The sequence below is a fragment of the Scleropages formosus genome, chromosome 23 (assembly GCF_900964775.1).
Source record: "Scleropages formosus chromosome 23, fSclFor1.1, whole genome shotgun sequence".
In the NCBI taxonomy this organism is placed as follows: Eukaryota; Metazoa; Chordata; class Actinopteri; order Osteoglossiformes; family Osteoglossidae; genus Scleropages; species Scleropages formosus.
Window position 1 is genome coordinate 5,824,233 of NC_041828.1, and position 16,612 is coordinate 5,840,844.

The 16,612-nt window shown below is 41.0% G+C and overlaps 1 protein-coding gene across 2 annotated transcripts; it reads right to left on the reverse strand.

The window, feature by feature from the left end:
* Positions 1 to 746: 746 nt before the first annotated feature.
* On the reverse strand, positions 747 to 7,194 carry slc39a7 (solute carrier family 39 member 7). Of its 2 annotated transcripts, none has more exons than XM_018754335.2 (8): positions 7,125 to 7,194; positions 5,434 to 5,882; positions 4,589 to 4,757; positions 3,868 to 3,948; positions 3,561 to 3,704; positions 3,213 to 3,341; positions 2,627 to 2,823; positions 747 to 2,361 (listed from the first exon to the last, which is right to left on the reverse strand). In XM_018754335.2, the coding sequence occupies exons 2-8, from the start codon at positions 5,875 to 5,877 to the stop codon at positions 2,107 to 2,109; spliced, it is 1,419 nt and encodes a 472-aa protein (XP_018609851.1). In that variant the 5' UTR covers positions 5,878 to 5,882; positions 7,125 to 7,194; the 3' UTR covers positions 747 to 2,106. The 2 variants fall into 2 exon arrangements, with proteins under 2 accessions (XP_018609851.1, XP_018609849.1); XM_018754333.2 differs by having other exon boundaries at positions 7,052 to 7,170.
* Positions 7,195 to 16,612: the final 9,418 nt, after the last annotated feature.

A 16,612-nucleotide genomic window follows, 5' to 3' on the forward strand; every position in this document is an offset into this window, starting at 1 on the left:
ATCCCTCTCAGTTTTTAATAAGGGTCTCAAAACACATATCTTTCAGACTTACTTTTCTCCTGATCTACACCAGAAAATTGCACTTCATTATCTATTTAAAAAAAAAAAAAAAACTCAGCCAGTTTCATATGTAACTACCTGTGTAATGTATGATGGTTTAACAGTGACAATCACCTGTCTCCATCTCTGTCTCTCCATCTGTTATGTAATGCACTTGTTTTCTGAGTTGTATGCTGCACAGAAAGTGTTTGCTAAACAAATAAATGTAAATATTCCCCAGCTGTATATGTGTGTAAATAAATATAAGTTGCATGGTTGTCATAGCACCTGCATTGGACATGTGTTTGCGTGGGTTTCCCTTCACACGCCAGGTGAACTGGTGACCACAAATTTCCCATAGTGTGTGTGTTATACTCCTCTGGCTATAGGTCAGTGAATGTCTGTAGAGAATTTAGTACAGTGTAGCCAGCACTGCAGGTCACCTTGGATAAGGGTGAACACTACATAGTATTTATGGTATGGTGCAATACTTACAGATCCCAGACCAAGATTTTCAAAATAATCTAATCATAAGGCCACTATTTTGGTCTTATGATGTTATCCTTTGTTAGATCACTTTGCAAATGACCCAAGACATTAAAAGCCCAAATTTTCATGCAAAATTGTGTACTTATTTATCAGAAGAAACAAGAGTAGTTTGCTTTTTTCTTTTTATTCATTACATCATAAAAAACAAAACTGCTTTCCTCTGTCTCATCTCTCCTCCTTATTTTGACCCTACAAGAACTGAAATGTGGTCCCTCTTTCACAGAAATGTAGTGCTAGACACACAGACACACTAAGCCTGTGCTTGACTGGAAAATTCTAATACCGTACAGACAAGTTATAATGATTGTCTGTGTGACCCATCTAAGGCAGATTAATCAAGCCTAGTATCTGACAGTGACCTAATCCCACTGGTTATATACTGTATGGACCACACTGACTTCCTCTCCAATGCAATTTATTTCAATTCCTAATTTAAAGTCATGCATGATATGGTGACTTTTCCCCCAACACTCTAAAAACATTTAAATTTGTCAGCATTTCACATACACAGTGTCTCAGACACTTGAACATCAGAAGACAAAAGGAATCAACAACAAAGTAAAAAATTAGAAAAAACAAACATAAAAAAGGGAAAAGAACCCTCTCCATAAGTGCACAGACAGTCAGGATCCCGCAGCTTGTGGTCCGCTGAGTGTCCAGGTCACAGTGGTGCGATGCAGGATTACAGAACGCAATAGGAGAACAGTGAGCCCAACTACAGCCATGGCAGCTAACAGCCCTGGACTCCAGTTGCATGGTGCCATCTAGTGGGGAGGTGCTAAGTTCCTACAGCCCCACTGTACTACAAAACTACAAACTGTTTGAAACTGTTGAAGTCCATAATACCTTTTACACCTTCTCCTGAGGGATTCTCAAAAAAAGACAAACAAACAAACAAAAAAAAAAACTATTTTGTCCATTTTTTCTATCATATGTTTTTTACACAATCTTTTAGAACCAAAAATTATACAGCTCACATTTGCTTCGCTTGACTCATTTCTAAACATCCCAATTCTGCCTTTTTTTGTACAACAAAAACTCCCCCCCAGAGACAAACTGCAAAACTATTACAAATGGTACCAATATGCAAAATAAAAACCATATCCTTTGCAAACGTGTTAGACACTGATGTGCTTTCTAAGAAGATGGACGGAGGACTACAATTCCCATCATACCTTGCGCAACTGATTCAATCCCACAGGAGAACCACAGAGAGAGAGTCCATCCACCAATCAAGTGAACATTTTTGACTCCAATCTCAACCCCTCACTGGTTCACTCACAAATCACTCTGACTGCTGCCCTCACTTCAACTCCTCACTTCCAGTGGCTGAGAGTCATGGTGTTTCCTGCACCACTGTCTAGTCAGTCTCGCTCGCCTTCTGCTTGGACACAAATTACTCAAATCCTACCCTGTAATCACACCGTCTATCATTTTAAACTGCGCCTTGGTTACAGCTCTGTCTCACCCCCCTCCCTCTACCCCACTCTACCCTTTCCCAATATTAACTCTAGTCTCTCACTCATACTCAGCGATCACCACCATCATGCCCACCCCCAACAGCATGGCCAGGACTTCCAGTACCGACTGGCCCAAGGTGGAGCGGCCAGCCAGCAGCTCTGGCAACACTGTCACCGTGGCAATGTAGACAAAGCCCCCCGCAGTGAAGGGCAGGATCCAAGCTGTGGCAGCAGCCCCCACTCCCTCAGCAAACAGAGAGCATGCGGTACCAGCCAATGCCCCCAATGCCGTCAGCAGCTGCAGACACATGGCCTGATGGGAAGAGTAACAGTGAAAGCTATTCATGGGAGAAAATTACTGTATTAAGGTTATTTAAAAACACAGTACGGCTGACAAACAGCACTGTCACAAAACACCCTGACTAAATGCAAAATTAAATGTCTTAAGTATGTGACTCAAATTTCTGTTTTAACACCATGTTGAAAGCGACACTAAAACACAGTGCTTTCCCACATATTTTATTCCCCACCTTTCTTACACACTGGCAGCAGCTGCGAAAATATTCAGAAAGCTATACCTTCCTCTTGGTGCAGCCCGACTGGACAAGGATAGCGAAGTCGCCAATCTCATGTGGCACCTCGTGCAGCAGGATAGTGAGGGTGGTGACTGCACCCACGCTGGGGCTCACCAAGAAGGAGGCCCCGATAGCGAGCCCATCGGTGAAGTTGTGTGTGAAGTCTGCTGCCAGGTTCAGGTAGCCAGAGACCTTGATATCTGAATGTGGATAAGATGACAAAATGGAAGAAAATCATAGTGGCATAAAGACCAACGCTTTTGGTTCGGGGGCGATCTCCTAAGGTTAATATAAAGTCAGAGTTTTCAGAGCAGGAGAGCTGTCGTGACTCATGGTCAAAACACAGAGTCAGTATTTTCAACACTGTCTTCTACATGTCCTGTAACACATTATAACTGTTCAGCTAAAAATTGTGAAAGGTTATAAAAAATAAAAACCAAACATGATCTTGACTTCTGTGTCCTCTACTGCAAATACCAATACGACAACTAACGCAGGAGAACAATAGTACTATGCAAAAATACCAGAGCGTAAAACTGAGGAAACAAACTGAATTAAAGTGGGAATCTTCCTCCATCTCCTGACTCACCTGTGCTCTTCTCTTTCCCTTTCTCTTTCTCTGAGCGCTTCTCTGTGCTGGACTTTTTGCCTTGTTTCACCTCCTCCTTTTTTCCTTGTTTTTTCTCCTCTCCATCACTGTCTTTAACTTTCGGAGCAGCTGAAAAGATAAATGGGTTAAGTAAACAAGGGAGTGGGACAAAATAGCCCTTTTCAGCAGGACGTGATGACACATTGTGTACATATATAATACTATATCCTACGTATTATCATATGAATTTATTAACTTCCAGTTACCGTACAGGGAAAAGCTAATCAGCAGCTCTCAATCGAGTTAATTCTGTAAGTTTGGGTAAACTGAACAATGTGGAGAACCTACCACTGTGGGAGTGAGAGTGGGAATGTCCATGACCATGTCCATGCCCTTCCTTAAGGAGACGCACAAATTTCTCCACTACAAGAAAAGCCACAATGCCACCCAGCACCCACAGCCCCACCGACATCATGTGACCATGGGCAACACCTGGAAGTGCATGAGGGACACAAGTTAAAATTACACCACTTCTGAAAAATACTATAAAGAGACTGAAAATCCAACTCTGCGAACACATTAGTTTACTAAATAAGTAGCAGAAATGTTTGGAACAGATTTGTTCTTAAACCCAAAATTTTTTTGCGAACACTACCATGTGAGTGGCCATGGTCATGTGGCTGGCTGTGGGCATGCGAGTGGCTGTGGTCCTCTTTCCCATGATGAGAGTGTGGTTCTGAGAAAAGAAAGTGAAAATAGGAACTGAAAATGTGTCAGCAGACAGTACAATAGGTCATAATAAAGACAACAACATATAGCAAACAAGTTGAAAACATCCGATGATATTAATTCAAGATATTAAAATAGTGTCCCGATACTAAGAGTTTATAATGAAACCATCACACAGGCCCTCAAATCCTCAGCTTCTGAAGAACCAAAATGTGTTCTAAAAAACTAGAAGGGGCGACATGTGTTAACAAGGATTATTTTTCCTAAGTATTTCATCCATCCAAACCCATTTACTGCTGAATTATTCAATGGAACCTGCATGACAGTGATGTTTCTGCAATGAAGATACTGTAATTGGCTCATTGGATCAGGAAGCACACTTCATTTAAAATAAGGGGAAAAAAATTGTTGACTATAAGTCATGTCATTATAACTTTAAAATATAAGTATGGTTATAAGCCAACATCATGACCATATAAACAACCTTCATAGGGATGAAAAGATGGTAAATTCAGTGTTAGTCACAATGTCATAGCGCAGTACCAAATTTTAACAAATTTGTTTTGGGTCTTGATGTCTCATGATAAAATGCATAAATTCAGCCAGAGGTGGCAGAACCCTCAAAGGATCCCTTCGCCTGTACACACCCAAAGCATGGGGAATTAGGTGCAAGAAGGCATCCCCTAACAGCCCGCCGGAAGCAAAGCTCAGCAGCACTTTCAGGAGGTTCTGGTGCTGGTCTGTGTTGGACTGGACAGGGATGAGGAAGAGGATCAGGAAGGGCGCTGCGCTGATAAGCAGAGTGGCTCCGACTGCCTAGTTGGGTCAGAACAGGAAGGAGAACACATCAGTTCAGGTCACTAAGGAACACACTCCACACATCTGGCAATTCAATGGGTTTAATTAAAAAAGTTAACTAAAGAATCTAATAGCCTCTGATTTTGCCTTTTTTATGTGGACAAAACTTTGAAAATAGCTGCCAGAGTACAGAATAGAAAAACAAAAAGAATGCCAAGAAGTGGGAGCAACTGTAACATGTAATTTTCAAAAATTCCACAACTTAAAAAAGGAAAAACGTATGTGCGTGTGTGTATATAATATATATGTGTATAATACAAAAGTGAACATAACTGTCATCTTATACTCAAAACTGAGGAGCTTTGTTTGAAAATGGTTAATATTGACATTGTTTTCAGAGGTAAACACTGGGTCGACATTCCAAGTAACAGACATCTGTGACAAAGTCTCTCATAAAATGTAAGGAAGTTATCTCAGTATTAAGTCATGCACAACTCAGCAATAAGCTCAACGAGAGCACGACATAGCAATGGGCTCCATTTAGCAACTAATAGTATCTCAGGTGGTTAAAGATATAGGATTAAGTTTGCTAATTAATAGTTTGAAACCAATCAGACTGAGCTGATGTCCCAAGAACTAGGATGCCTAGTCAGACATGAGTCTTTGAAAGAAGATGGTGAGGAGCCCTTGGTACCTGCATCCACAGTTCCACCATATTCCTCTTCTCTCCCTCTGCATCCCTCTTCACCCGATCTGTACCATGACCATGAGAGTGACTATGGCTTTCAGGCTCCATGTGGCCGTGGCTGTGCCCGTGCCCATGGGAATGTGCATGGGAGTCCACATGCTGGTGGCCATGCCCGTGGCCATGGTCAAGGAATTCCCCATGACCGTGATCGTGCAATTCCTCTGGTGATGGAAGATTGGCTTCGGCACTCCACTTGCTGGCCCCATGGTACATTTTAACCCCTATACCCTCGTGCGAGTGACCGTGGCCGTGGTCGCCATGCGAGTGGCCGTGGTCGTGGTCGCCATGCGAGTGGCCGTGGCCGTGGTCGCCATGCGAGTGAGAGTGAACAAAACTCTGCATCATCAAAATGCTTAGTAACACAGGGGCCAGGAGACTTGGAGAGGCCATGACTCCTGTTGGGAGTAAAAGACACAAAATTATGAAACGCTCTGCAATTAGAGCATCTTTTATGAAAATTGTTATATTAAATGTATTCATTTAGCACTTTTCTCCAAAAGTGATGTATGACTTTGAGTAAACAAAAGAGCACCCAAGCACATAAGAGCTTTAAGTAAAGATGTACAATTATCAAAGCACAGCTTGTTATTTTTTTTTCTGCCAGAGCAGATAACTAGTAGTTGTCTATAGAAGTCACAATAAAATTGTAAATTTATCTGATACTTTTTTGAAAAGCTACTTACAATGTTATGCTACTTAATAGTTATTTACCCATTTACATGGCATACTTTGGAAGTGGGACTCGAACCTAGGTCCTCTAAGTCCAAAGGCAGCTGCTCTAACTGCTATGCTGTCTTAAATACATAGACAATCATTGTACTGCACATGTTTACGAAGCTGTCAGAAGATCAGGAGAAAATTATAGGTTTTTACATCCTTCTTGAATGTTGGAAGGGGTTTAGCAGTTCTAACTACTAAGAGACAGCAGTTTGTTTCTCTCTGCATAAGGGTCAAAAAAATCAGGAACTGACATAGTTTTGTTTATAGAACCCATATACTTTTAATATGACCACAAATATCACGACCTTGACATAATAATGCTGTTTGATTGGCGTGTAAACTGATCATCTTGGAGTTCAATAGGGTGTATTTGGCAACATCCCACCCATTCATAAATCCAACAATAAAAAGCAAAGACAATCTAATGTGTAAAAAAATGAATACAGATGGTTTCTGGTGAAACAGCACCTATAACAACAAGGAAACCGGATCCGTACGGAGATCACACTCATACCCCCTGCCAAGGCTTGTTTGCTCCATCAATTATTGAATTCATATTGCGCGCAAAACGACAAAAAAAAAAAAAAAAAACTCAGTGACCAGGGTGGTTAACCAGCTAAGCTGCATGAGGACACCGCTTTATTATAGTTCCATTCTCAGTAAAAACCGTGAAATTGGCGCCGTGGAGCAGATTCTTTGAGGTGACTGGAACACAGAGTAAGTAACGTAAGACAGTTAGCATCCAAGCTAACAGCTGGAAACACACTGTAGCTAGCTCGCAACTAGGCAGCTGTGCACAACCCGCATCATTATTCACACGAATAATTGAAAAAAAAAAACTTACCAGTTTATTCGGACTTTGAAAAATTTGTAGTGCAAATGCAAGACTATGCTAAATACTTATTAACTGTACCTACCCTAACTGTACCGCCTACCGGTGACTGTTCTTTCTCAGACGTGGCATCTATTCAACTCGCACAATTCTCGCGAGATTTCCGGCTTCAGTCAACATTGGGCTGCAAGTGCAAAGCTCGCGAGATATTATCAGAAAATGAAGTTTCGTGATTTTGAACAGGAAAGATTGGCGCGAGATGACGCAAGACGTTTTGTGGCGTAAGAGTCAATGGCAAGATTTTTTTTTTGCCAATTTTCTCTTATTATCACCAATAAAGTCGTTCAGGTTCAGTTTTTGGTGCAAAGTATTATTGCTGTATTTGAAATCTCTCTTTTAATTCTCTGTAGTATTTAATAATTTCGTGTTAAATCACGAATTAATTTGATCATGATGATGAGACTGTGAAGAAGAAGTGTTACATTGATTGCGACACTGAAAAATTAAGCATAACATAAGGTCAAACTGAAAAATGAGAGCATTTTGACACACATGTTCTAATTTTTATTATTCTTTGGGTAATGTACATGCAGCATGTGTGTGTTCCCGTTTAGATAAAAACTGATTTCTGAGTTATGTGCCACATCTGGAAGAATGTACAGATATAATTATATACACACACTCGGATTGGAATATTACATATATATATATATATATATAATATATATAATCCATCAATCTCTATCTATCTGTCTATCTATCTATATTATATATATATTGGTATATATATATAGATTTTTTGCAGGATTGCATTTCAGTTTGCTTGTTACCTTCAGACTTGAGTTTTAACCATTTAATTGTAATTTTTTAGTTTAATAGTTTGAATACAATGATCATGGATGATGAACTTTCAGTTCAGTATTTCAATATTTCAGTACAATGTTTAGAGTGTGTTTGCTTACAGAAAAGGCACAGTCTGTTGATCTCTATCCGAAACACTGTAAAGTAATTGATTTTGAACCCTAAGCTGTGTTATAGTAAGCAGGGTGTTGGAGCTGCTATACTGTGAAAATGCAAATGATCAAATACGTGTAACATTGCAGGGACAGCCATACATAGAACATCTGCCCCAACACCCCCACGTACGCTGCCTTGCTCAGAGTAGCCACCATGACTGTTGCCCCCTTGACCTGGGGCACCCCTCGATCTAGCCCCCCACCCCCATATGTGACCCTGTCAGACCCCGCCACAATCGATGACCCCGCCTTCGAGACGGAATGGCCCGAGTTCAAGGTAAATTTCCTTTTCTTTCCCTGTCTGCGCCCTCTTCTGCTCTTCTCTCCGTTATTAATTGCCCGCTGTTTCTCACCATTTTGTCAAGCCTGGCAAAAGAGGATGACTCCATTCACAAGTAAAAGCTTTTTAACTTCAACCTTCAAGCTTTTCAGCCTTTCAGCTTGTCAGTCTATAGGATTCAAGTGTTTTCCTTTTTAAATTCACACATCACATTTAAAATGACAGTTGTGCAAAAGCATGTGTTTAATTTTGTTTAAATTGTGCAGTATTAAAAATATGCAATGCAACTCAAGCTCTTGTACAAATTAAAAATCAAATTATAAACTTAAGTAAATACACCTCTGTACTGAAATGTTAACATGGATCCATGTTCATAAGGATTTTTATTGGAAACCAATATTGCTCTGATGGTGCACGAACCTGTGAAAGTTTTTCCTATGATTCTCCTTAATAAATTCTGTTTTAAAAAGCACAGTGATCTTTATTCATCTTTGCATACAGGTAATGTGAGTGAGACACAATTCATGATTATTAGATGAGTCACACTTTTAATATTTTTGTCTAACCATGGCCCTGTAAGATCAGCACGCCGCTTCCAGAATGTGCCAGATCCCAGAGTGAAGCTACTTATCATTCTTTTTTAATATTCTTTTTGTTATTTTCAAATCAGCTATCACAAATCATATGTCAAGGGCTCAACATGTATAATGAGAACCAGCGATTGCATGATTACATCGCTCAGAAATTCCCAGTTCATTTATTTTCTATTTTTTGGAAGTTCAGAGCATCTTTATTAGGAAAGTAAATTTTAATTCTGAAGAACAGGAATAATTCTTTCTAATATTCATTCTGTTGGGGCATTTAGCTCAATAAAAGAACTGGTTACTTAGCGTGTTTAGTTTAATCCTTTAATCCCCAGAAAGACAGAAGTCACAAATTGAACACATTCAAAATGGTCTCTGTTGTAAAAATGAAAATAATCAACTCAGCCTTATTGTTGAAGAGTGGTACAACTGCTGGTCTAGTGTATATTTTCCACTAATCTGCAGCAATTTGTTGTTTTTTTTGCCCCATCTTACTAGTTCTGTGAGAAGTGACTCATGGAGTACAAATAATGGATTGTCAATTGTCCTATTAAACACTATTTTTAAATTCGTTATAGATAAAACAGAATGTGTACAAAGTCATTTTTGAGTGCAAAATGTGCAGATTTTGTAACCCTGCATTTATTTCGGACTCTATGTACTGGTGTTTCCCTGATATTTGAGGTTCACAGAATACAGCAGACCTCAACTGTCTGTGACCTGTGGAACAAAATGAGCATTCCTTATGGCGTGAAGCATCACCTGTTCAAGGGCAGTAGCTCATGCTAAGGTAAAGTCAAGGTCATCACCGGATTTTTAATGTTGATCTCAGAAGAGCCCCCCCAGAAACTCGGGTTCAAATCCCATCTCTTGCTACATTATCCTTGTGCAAGGCACTTGGCCAGAAATCCTCAAGTAAAAATTACCCTTCTGTGCAAACAGGTTAATATTTGTAAGCAGCTTAATATTGTAAGTTGCTTTTTTAGAAAAGCCTTTGCTTACTAAGTAAATGTAAATTAGGGATGGAGAGCTAAATCATGGATGCTCATTTAATGCCATCATCGGGAGAAAAATTAAATTGCATTAGCAAAAAATTGCTCAGACAAAAGGAAGTTTTTCAGTACTCTTCCCAGTTGTTGTTGCACATTGGGTCACAACCCATTAAAATCCAGTTGCTCAAATAATTTGTAAGCACACTGGCCAGAATTTGCTGACATTAACCCGCTACAACCATCTTCCTGCCTTGTCACTGGAACCAACATATATTCACAGTCCAGTCAAATGGAAAGATGGTGAACATAATGAGCAAAGTATGAAGTACTTTGACTATTCTCTGTAAAGACAATAACAGTAACAGTGAAGGGCCTAGGTTAAGAGCGCCAGTGTATTCCTTCAGTCATGTTGCCCTGGAGTAAAAAATGCATCTATGTACTTGCGACATTAATTATTTATATTTTAAGTTTGTCTTAACCATACCCATTGAGTCAAATAATGTTTCTCTTTTCAAATTTATTCAATGAATATATTCTAAAAAACACAAGGTCTTTTAACAGGACTGTATTGTAGATGCATTGTTGCAGGGATTTAAACCCGTAGCCAGCTCAAGAAAAAATTATAAATATTTATTTTGAAACAACATCCCCTGAATTTCACACACATGCTCAAGAGCCTTGACCTTAGACCCGAGTTCTGTTTTGATGTCGAACCTCAAGATGTGTTTCGTCTGTGCCCTTGAATGCCGAGTTAGAGAAGAGAGACGACTGAACAGAGGGGCACTTGAAGGGCTTCGGCGCCAAGCTCAGTAATGCAGGAACCAAACAGCTGTATGAACATCTCCCACCAGAATCAGTGAAAATTGGCACATTGTAGCCAGGCAAATTCAGGCCCATATGTGTGCTGGGGACCAAAGATTAAATCTCGGGCTGCCATGGTTACATCCATGAGATGGCAATTTGGCTCTGAAAGCAGTCTGAATATTACCTTATGGTGACTGTTTTCTCATGATGTTTTATAGGAGAATTAAATCAGAAAAAATAGCCATTCAGTATCTTTCTGTAGTTGTTTACACTAATATGAACTCAGTAATGTTTTATTGCATCGTCTTGTTAATCGTTTGGTTTACCCAGCAGAGGCAGTGTTGAATTGCTGGGTAAAGCGTATTTTTACCATGATCTGTGTACCTGTAAATCTGTATGAACTTTTCTGCTAAGGTAACCAGTCTAGGTGCAGTTCCTACTATGCAGCAAGTCTTTCTCTGAAGTCAGTCCAACATGAGTTTAGCATAATAAAATTTAATTGCATCACAGGCTCTCATCTCAAAAACACCTTAAGATATGAAGTTTTGCCAGTTATACAGCTGGATAATTAAAATAATTTCTTGTGGGTGGGAATTCATCAAACACAGGGCCTTTCCTAGGATGTCAACCTGCAAACTGCTGGTATTCAGCATAGTATATATTCTGAGTCAAAATGGGATAAATTACTTTACACACAAGAGCAAGGATGCCTGTCTCATTATTTTTGTGCGGCCTGGAAATACTTTAGAAATATTTTTAGAAAATATTTTAGGGCGAAGCATAATAGCTAGAGCTTTGGCCCAGAGCAAGGTGTGTACCTCAATTACTGCAATAAAAAGCACCCAGCTGTATAAATGGGTAAATCAGTGTATGTAGCTTATTATGTAAAAAAGACATTTTAAATGTCTGAGAAAAGCAGTCAGCTAAATAAATAATAATAGAAATAATTTTATATTTACTGTTAAAATGTCTTCAATTAAAATATCGAAGTAGCAAATTGAGCCGTCAGGTCCAAGGAGAGTAATATCACGTCTTCTGATCTTCTGGTTCTTTCTGCCCTCATCCTTAAGCTATGTGTAATTGGAGGAAAAACATAAAGCTTTTATTGCTCATCTTTGTCTGCGGAAAGTAACAACAAAAGATGTCAGACGCTGGATTGAAATTACATTGTCATGTTTTTACATGCTGGGCCTTAATCTCATTACAGCCACACATTGGGGCTCCTTCACCTTTTCCATTCCGGCCCACTGTGCTTCCTGAAGGTGCAGGCCTTCCCGCGCCGAATTTATATTCATAACTGCTTGTCTTCAGTGCATGGTTGATCCTGTGTGGGTCAGCTTTGATATCAGCTATGACGGATTTTTAAACTTTTGACTTACAATGTTTTCAGTCTTTTATTAAAGCAGTCTTGTGTAGACGGATTGCAGGAGAAAAAACATGATCTACTGTAAAAAAAAAAAAAAAAAATTGGTCTTTGCAACAATATTACCTGTTTTTACTGAAGATATTGTTCTGACCTTCTTGTAGATAATGAGTTTCAGCATCATTACTGATACACAGTATTTGTAAAACTTCCCGAGCAGTCTGCTTGAAATGTCACATATATTGAATATATACGTGAATATATATATAGGTCCACTGTGGTTCACATAGTTTGCAGTGCAGCTGAACAAAATGTGATTTATAGGTTTTCTGAATCCATTTCTTCTCAGAATGCCCGTTGCCCATTGTTTCCTGAGTGTCACTTATCGGTGTGAAGCGCCAACACGTACTACGCGCCAAAGTGCTCAATGGCCGCATTTTTGTGGACATTGATAAGAGTCAATTGCCTGTCAAATGCCACGCACGATTAGGCACCAGTAGGTGTAGCGGCGGTGTGGGCCGCTTCCCAGAGACTTTTTTTCAGTGGGCCCCTGTGCGATTCTTCCTTTATCTTTACCCCAGTTCAATGTTAATGTCCCGTTGGGTCCAGCCAGCCTTCTTCCAGCTATCATACCTCCCCCTTTTCTCACCCTCGTCTGTCCTGTATGCTGTCCAGCTGGCTGTGACCTCTGACCCTGTGACCCTCACTCCTGACCCCTGGACTCTTTCCCACGCCACGCCCTTTTGTGTGGACCTCACCATGGCGACGTAGTGGTCACTGCTGCCACGGTAACAGATGGACAGGGTTATGGAAATAACTTCATTGAACCGGACTAAGGACAATCTGCCAGGATCCCTGCCATTAATTCCACCGCAGGGCACTGCAGTTTGATTAAATTATTATCACAGCCATTGCAGATCACACACGGGAATGAGGGGGAAATAAGAATAAAACGCTGTCATTCTGGTGGACCACGGACATCTCTGGATCAAGATGCATAACATGTCATAAGCCCCAGCACTGCTTTTGAATGCGCTGGTATTTCCATTCATCTGGGCAGGGATTTCGGGGCTTTGGGTTTAAATTTTCAAATAATTCAGTTGACCTATGTGTCATGATACGGCCTTCGCTCGCCGTAAATTAAGGTTGCGATAAGCTCCTAAAGGAAGCCTTTGGCTTCACGGAACTCACGCGGCTCAATATGTGTGGTTTTGAGGAACCCCTCAACTCGCGGATTAAAATGACAAAAGAAAGGAGTCATTTCGGCGGAAAACTCAAAGCGCTTTGTGTCACCACACTTTCTTATGCACTGCTCTTATTACAGAGGTGAGAGTTACTCTTAGGGACAGAGTCACACACCATGTACATACATGAACGAACCATGTGCTTTTATTCTAATGCAGTCCTACAGATTGCAGCGGGCGGAAGTTGCACCCATGGTGGGAAAGGTGCGTTTTCCCGGACCGCTGCACGGGAATTTGAACCAATGTAAATTTCAGGCTCAGCTGAATCTCTAGGCCAAGTCTGTTGATGCCCCGACAGACTGACCATTGATACAAAATCACACAAGCGCAGCCACTGATTCAATTTTTGATTTTGTCTCCCCCAACCCTCCGCCCCACAGCCCCCCCCCAACCAGCATCTGCATCTCTATCTTTCTCTCCCTGGTCCCCCAGACCGCCCCCCCCCTTCTCTCCCACTTTATTGTAGCAAAAGAGATTTTCTCCATTGAAGCCCAGTCTCTTAGGTAACCCCAGTCCTGCATGAAATGAGAAGGATAGAGAGAGAGAGAGAGAGAGAGAGAGAGAGAGAGAGAGAGAGAGAGAGAGGGAAATAGAGAGAGAGTGAGAAGGAGCGGCAAGGAAATCGAAAGACAGACAGGGAGATGGACAGAGAGGGCTGAAGATCGAGAGAGTGAGGAACGTGGAAGTCCCGGGAGGGCAGACCAACGCTGAAGCAGAGCAAACTAGTGAAACTGATGGGAAGCGGCCAGAACGATGCAGCACTGGAAGATGCGAAAGGTAAGAAAACTAAAAGATGTAAATGTGATGTTTGCAATATCTCATGTTGTTGACAGGCCATTGTTTCAATGAACAATTTCCATCTGTGAACTTTGCATTTCTACGTGAGTACAATTACAAACTGTGATCTTGGCACACATGAAAACACTGGCACGTATGTACATTACTACTGAAAATCTTTTTTTTAAGGAGAATATTAGGGAAATTAATTCCATCAGCATTCACAGCGGTAGCCTGATGCAAAAAGACTGGCAAGGTGGTCATACCCAGAACAAGGGCGAGGTTAAAACTGCATTTTCAGTAGGAGTCAACTGGAGACCTAACCTGGACGTCCAAAGATATTGGGTTGACGTCACATTTCGGCAGACACTCCACTTAAAGCACACTGCTCCTGCTGGAGTCTGCTCATTTAACCAATATCAGCTTCATTCCTTGGAATTAAACTGTTCCTGCTGACATTTTTGGTAAAAATGAATTCGCGTAGACGCACTGTCTGCTGCCATTCTCCTCTTCGTTAAATGTAATACCTTAAATTATCTATGAATAAGATAAAATGTGGAGCTGCACAAACCCATTACAATTTGGAACTGAAATTACATCAGAGTTTTACTGTTTTGATCTGGTGCTATGGATTTATTTATACAATGTTGAACCCTACTAAAAATAAAAAAGAATTAAGTTGTCTCACTGCCACATTGGTACTTGGTAAAAAGTGAAAGAAAATTGTTTCTGAAGTGCATGCTGCAGCAAATTCATCAATATAATTAATCTTTATAAAATATTAACTGAATATGTAACAGAATTGAATAAACGTACAAACGTTTCTAAATGACCTAAAATTAAACAATCAAACATAATTGCACCAAAGCAAGAGAATTAGCTTTTCGCATGGCCTTCTCTTTTTTTAATTAAAACTTATGAGACGTGAAAAACTTTGGGAAAATCAAGGTAGCGAAAAGAAAAAACGCTGGATGGAGTTCTTGAGTTTGATCTCGTATATTTGGCAGGTGCCGTCAGGATACATTTTTCCACTGTGGCTGTTTTTTTATTTTCTGATCTCTTTCTGTCCCTCTTTTCTCTGACCAGCTTGACCACGAGGAGATTCCCTTTTGTACCCGACCGGCGCGGTCGCCTCGCTGGGCCTCTCTCTCCGCGTCCGCCCGCGTCTCTCTGCCACCTCCCCTTCGTGCCCGGGGGTCCGGCGCTGATTGTCCAAACGCAATTCTTGTGTCTGAATCTGTGAAATCAGGAGTTGTGGATGGACATCACGCTCCTGACTCTGCCTCCCACTGCTGGGGCGAATGCAGGAGATGAGGAGAAGCCCTTTATGGCGCTCAGGAAATGACCTGTTTCTTTTCTTCCTTAGCCTTAGAGTTCTCTGTCTTTGGGAAGAAAAAAAAAAAAAAAAAACTAGAGCTTCGTTTTTAAAGTTCGGCTCATCCGATCTCCCGAGCATGAGAAACTTCTCCTGAGTCACAAGTACTTAGCGTGCCTCATATAGACAGCGGTGGATGCTCTAAAGTGGCCAAGTGGTTCACAAGTCTGTGGTACCTGCGTTCCCCCAGGGTTAATCCTCCTTTCCCCCTCCTTTTAATCAATTTATCGCAGAAGCACAAAGAGAAGGAGAGAGAGGGAGCAAGAAAAGAGAATGGAAGTGAATGAGGGAAGAATGTGGGGGGAGGTTGTTTGGCCATATTGAGGGGCTGGAAAAAGAGGGGAAAAAATAAAGGGAAAAGAGCGAGCGATTGGAGAGATGGAGCGAGAGGGTTTAGGGAGCGAGTGGGATTAACTGGAGGGAGATATGGGGAGGGAAGGAGGCTGGAGAAGGGAGCAGAGGGACGAGAGCAGAGTGTTGCGGAGTTACTCTCGGGGGCGAGCAATAAAACGAGAGGGTCCGTGGAGATCTGAAGGGAGAAGCTGAAGGAGGGAAAGAGTGACTAAAACGGACAGGAAGGAAAGGGACGAGTGCGGCAGAGATGTGTGCAGGAAGAGATCAAGAGGGAGGTGGCATTAAAATGCTAATGGACTGACTCAATACACAACAGACCTACTGACCAGGCTAATCACTGGTGGACACACACGGAGGCTAATCCCTCACACACACTCTCGGACACACACAAACACGAAAGCGCGCACATTCACCCACCGTCGCTCACCCAACACTCAGCACTCACATGTAGGACCGAAGACAACTTGCTATGTCCGTTGCACTTTTATTATCCCTGCTGTTTAATGTTGATGTTTCAGAATTGTTTAAACCTTTAAAAATGTTTTAAAAAATTCTTTTCCAGTTTGCAAGAACTGGGTTTTGTTTCTACTTTCAGTTTTATTCTCCACGTCCCAGCAATTGTATTTTTCCGCATAAATTATACTCACTATTCTGAATAAAAATCAAAGTCTTAGTAATTTTTGCTCTGATCAATACACGTATGACATACCTCTGTAACACATGATGTCTTCTGTGAAACTGAATGCAGCACACGCCTGTATGTAGAGAGCCATTTACAACTGTA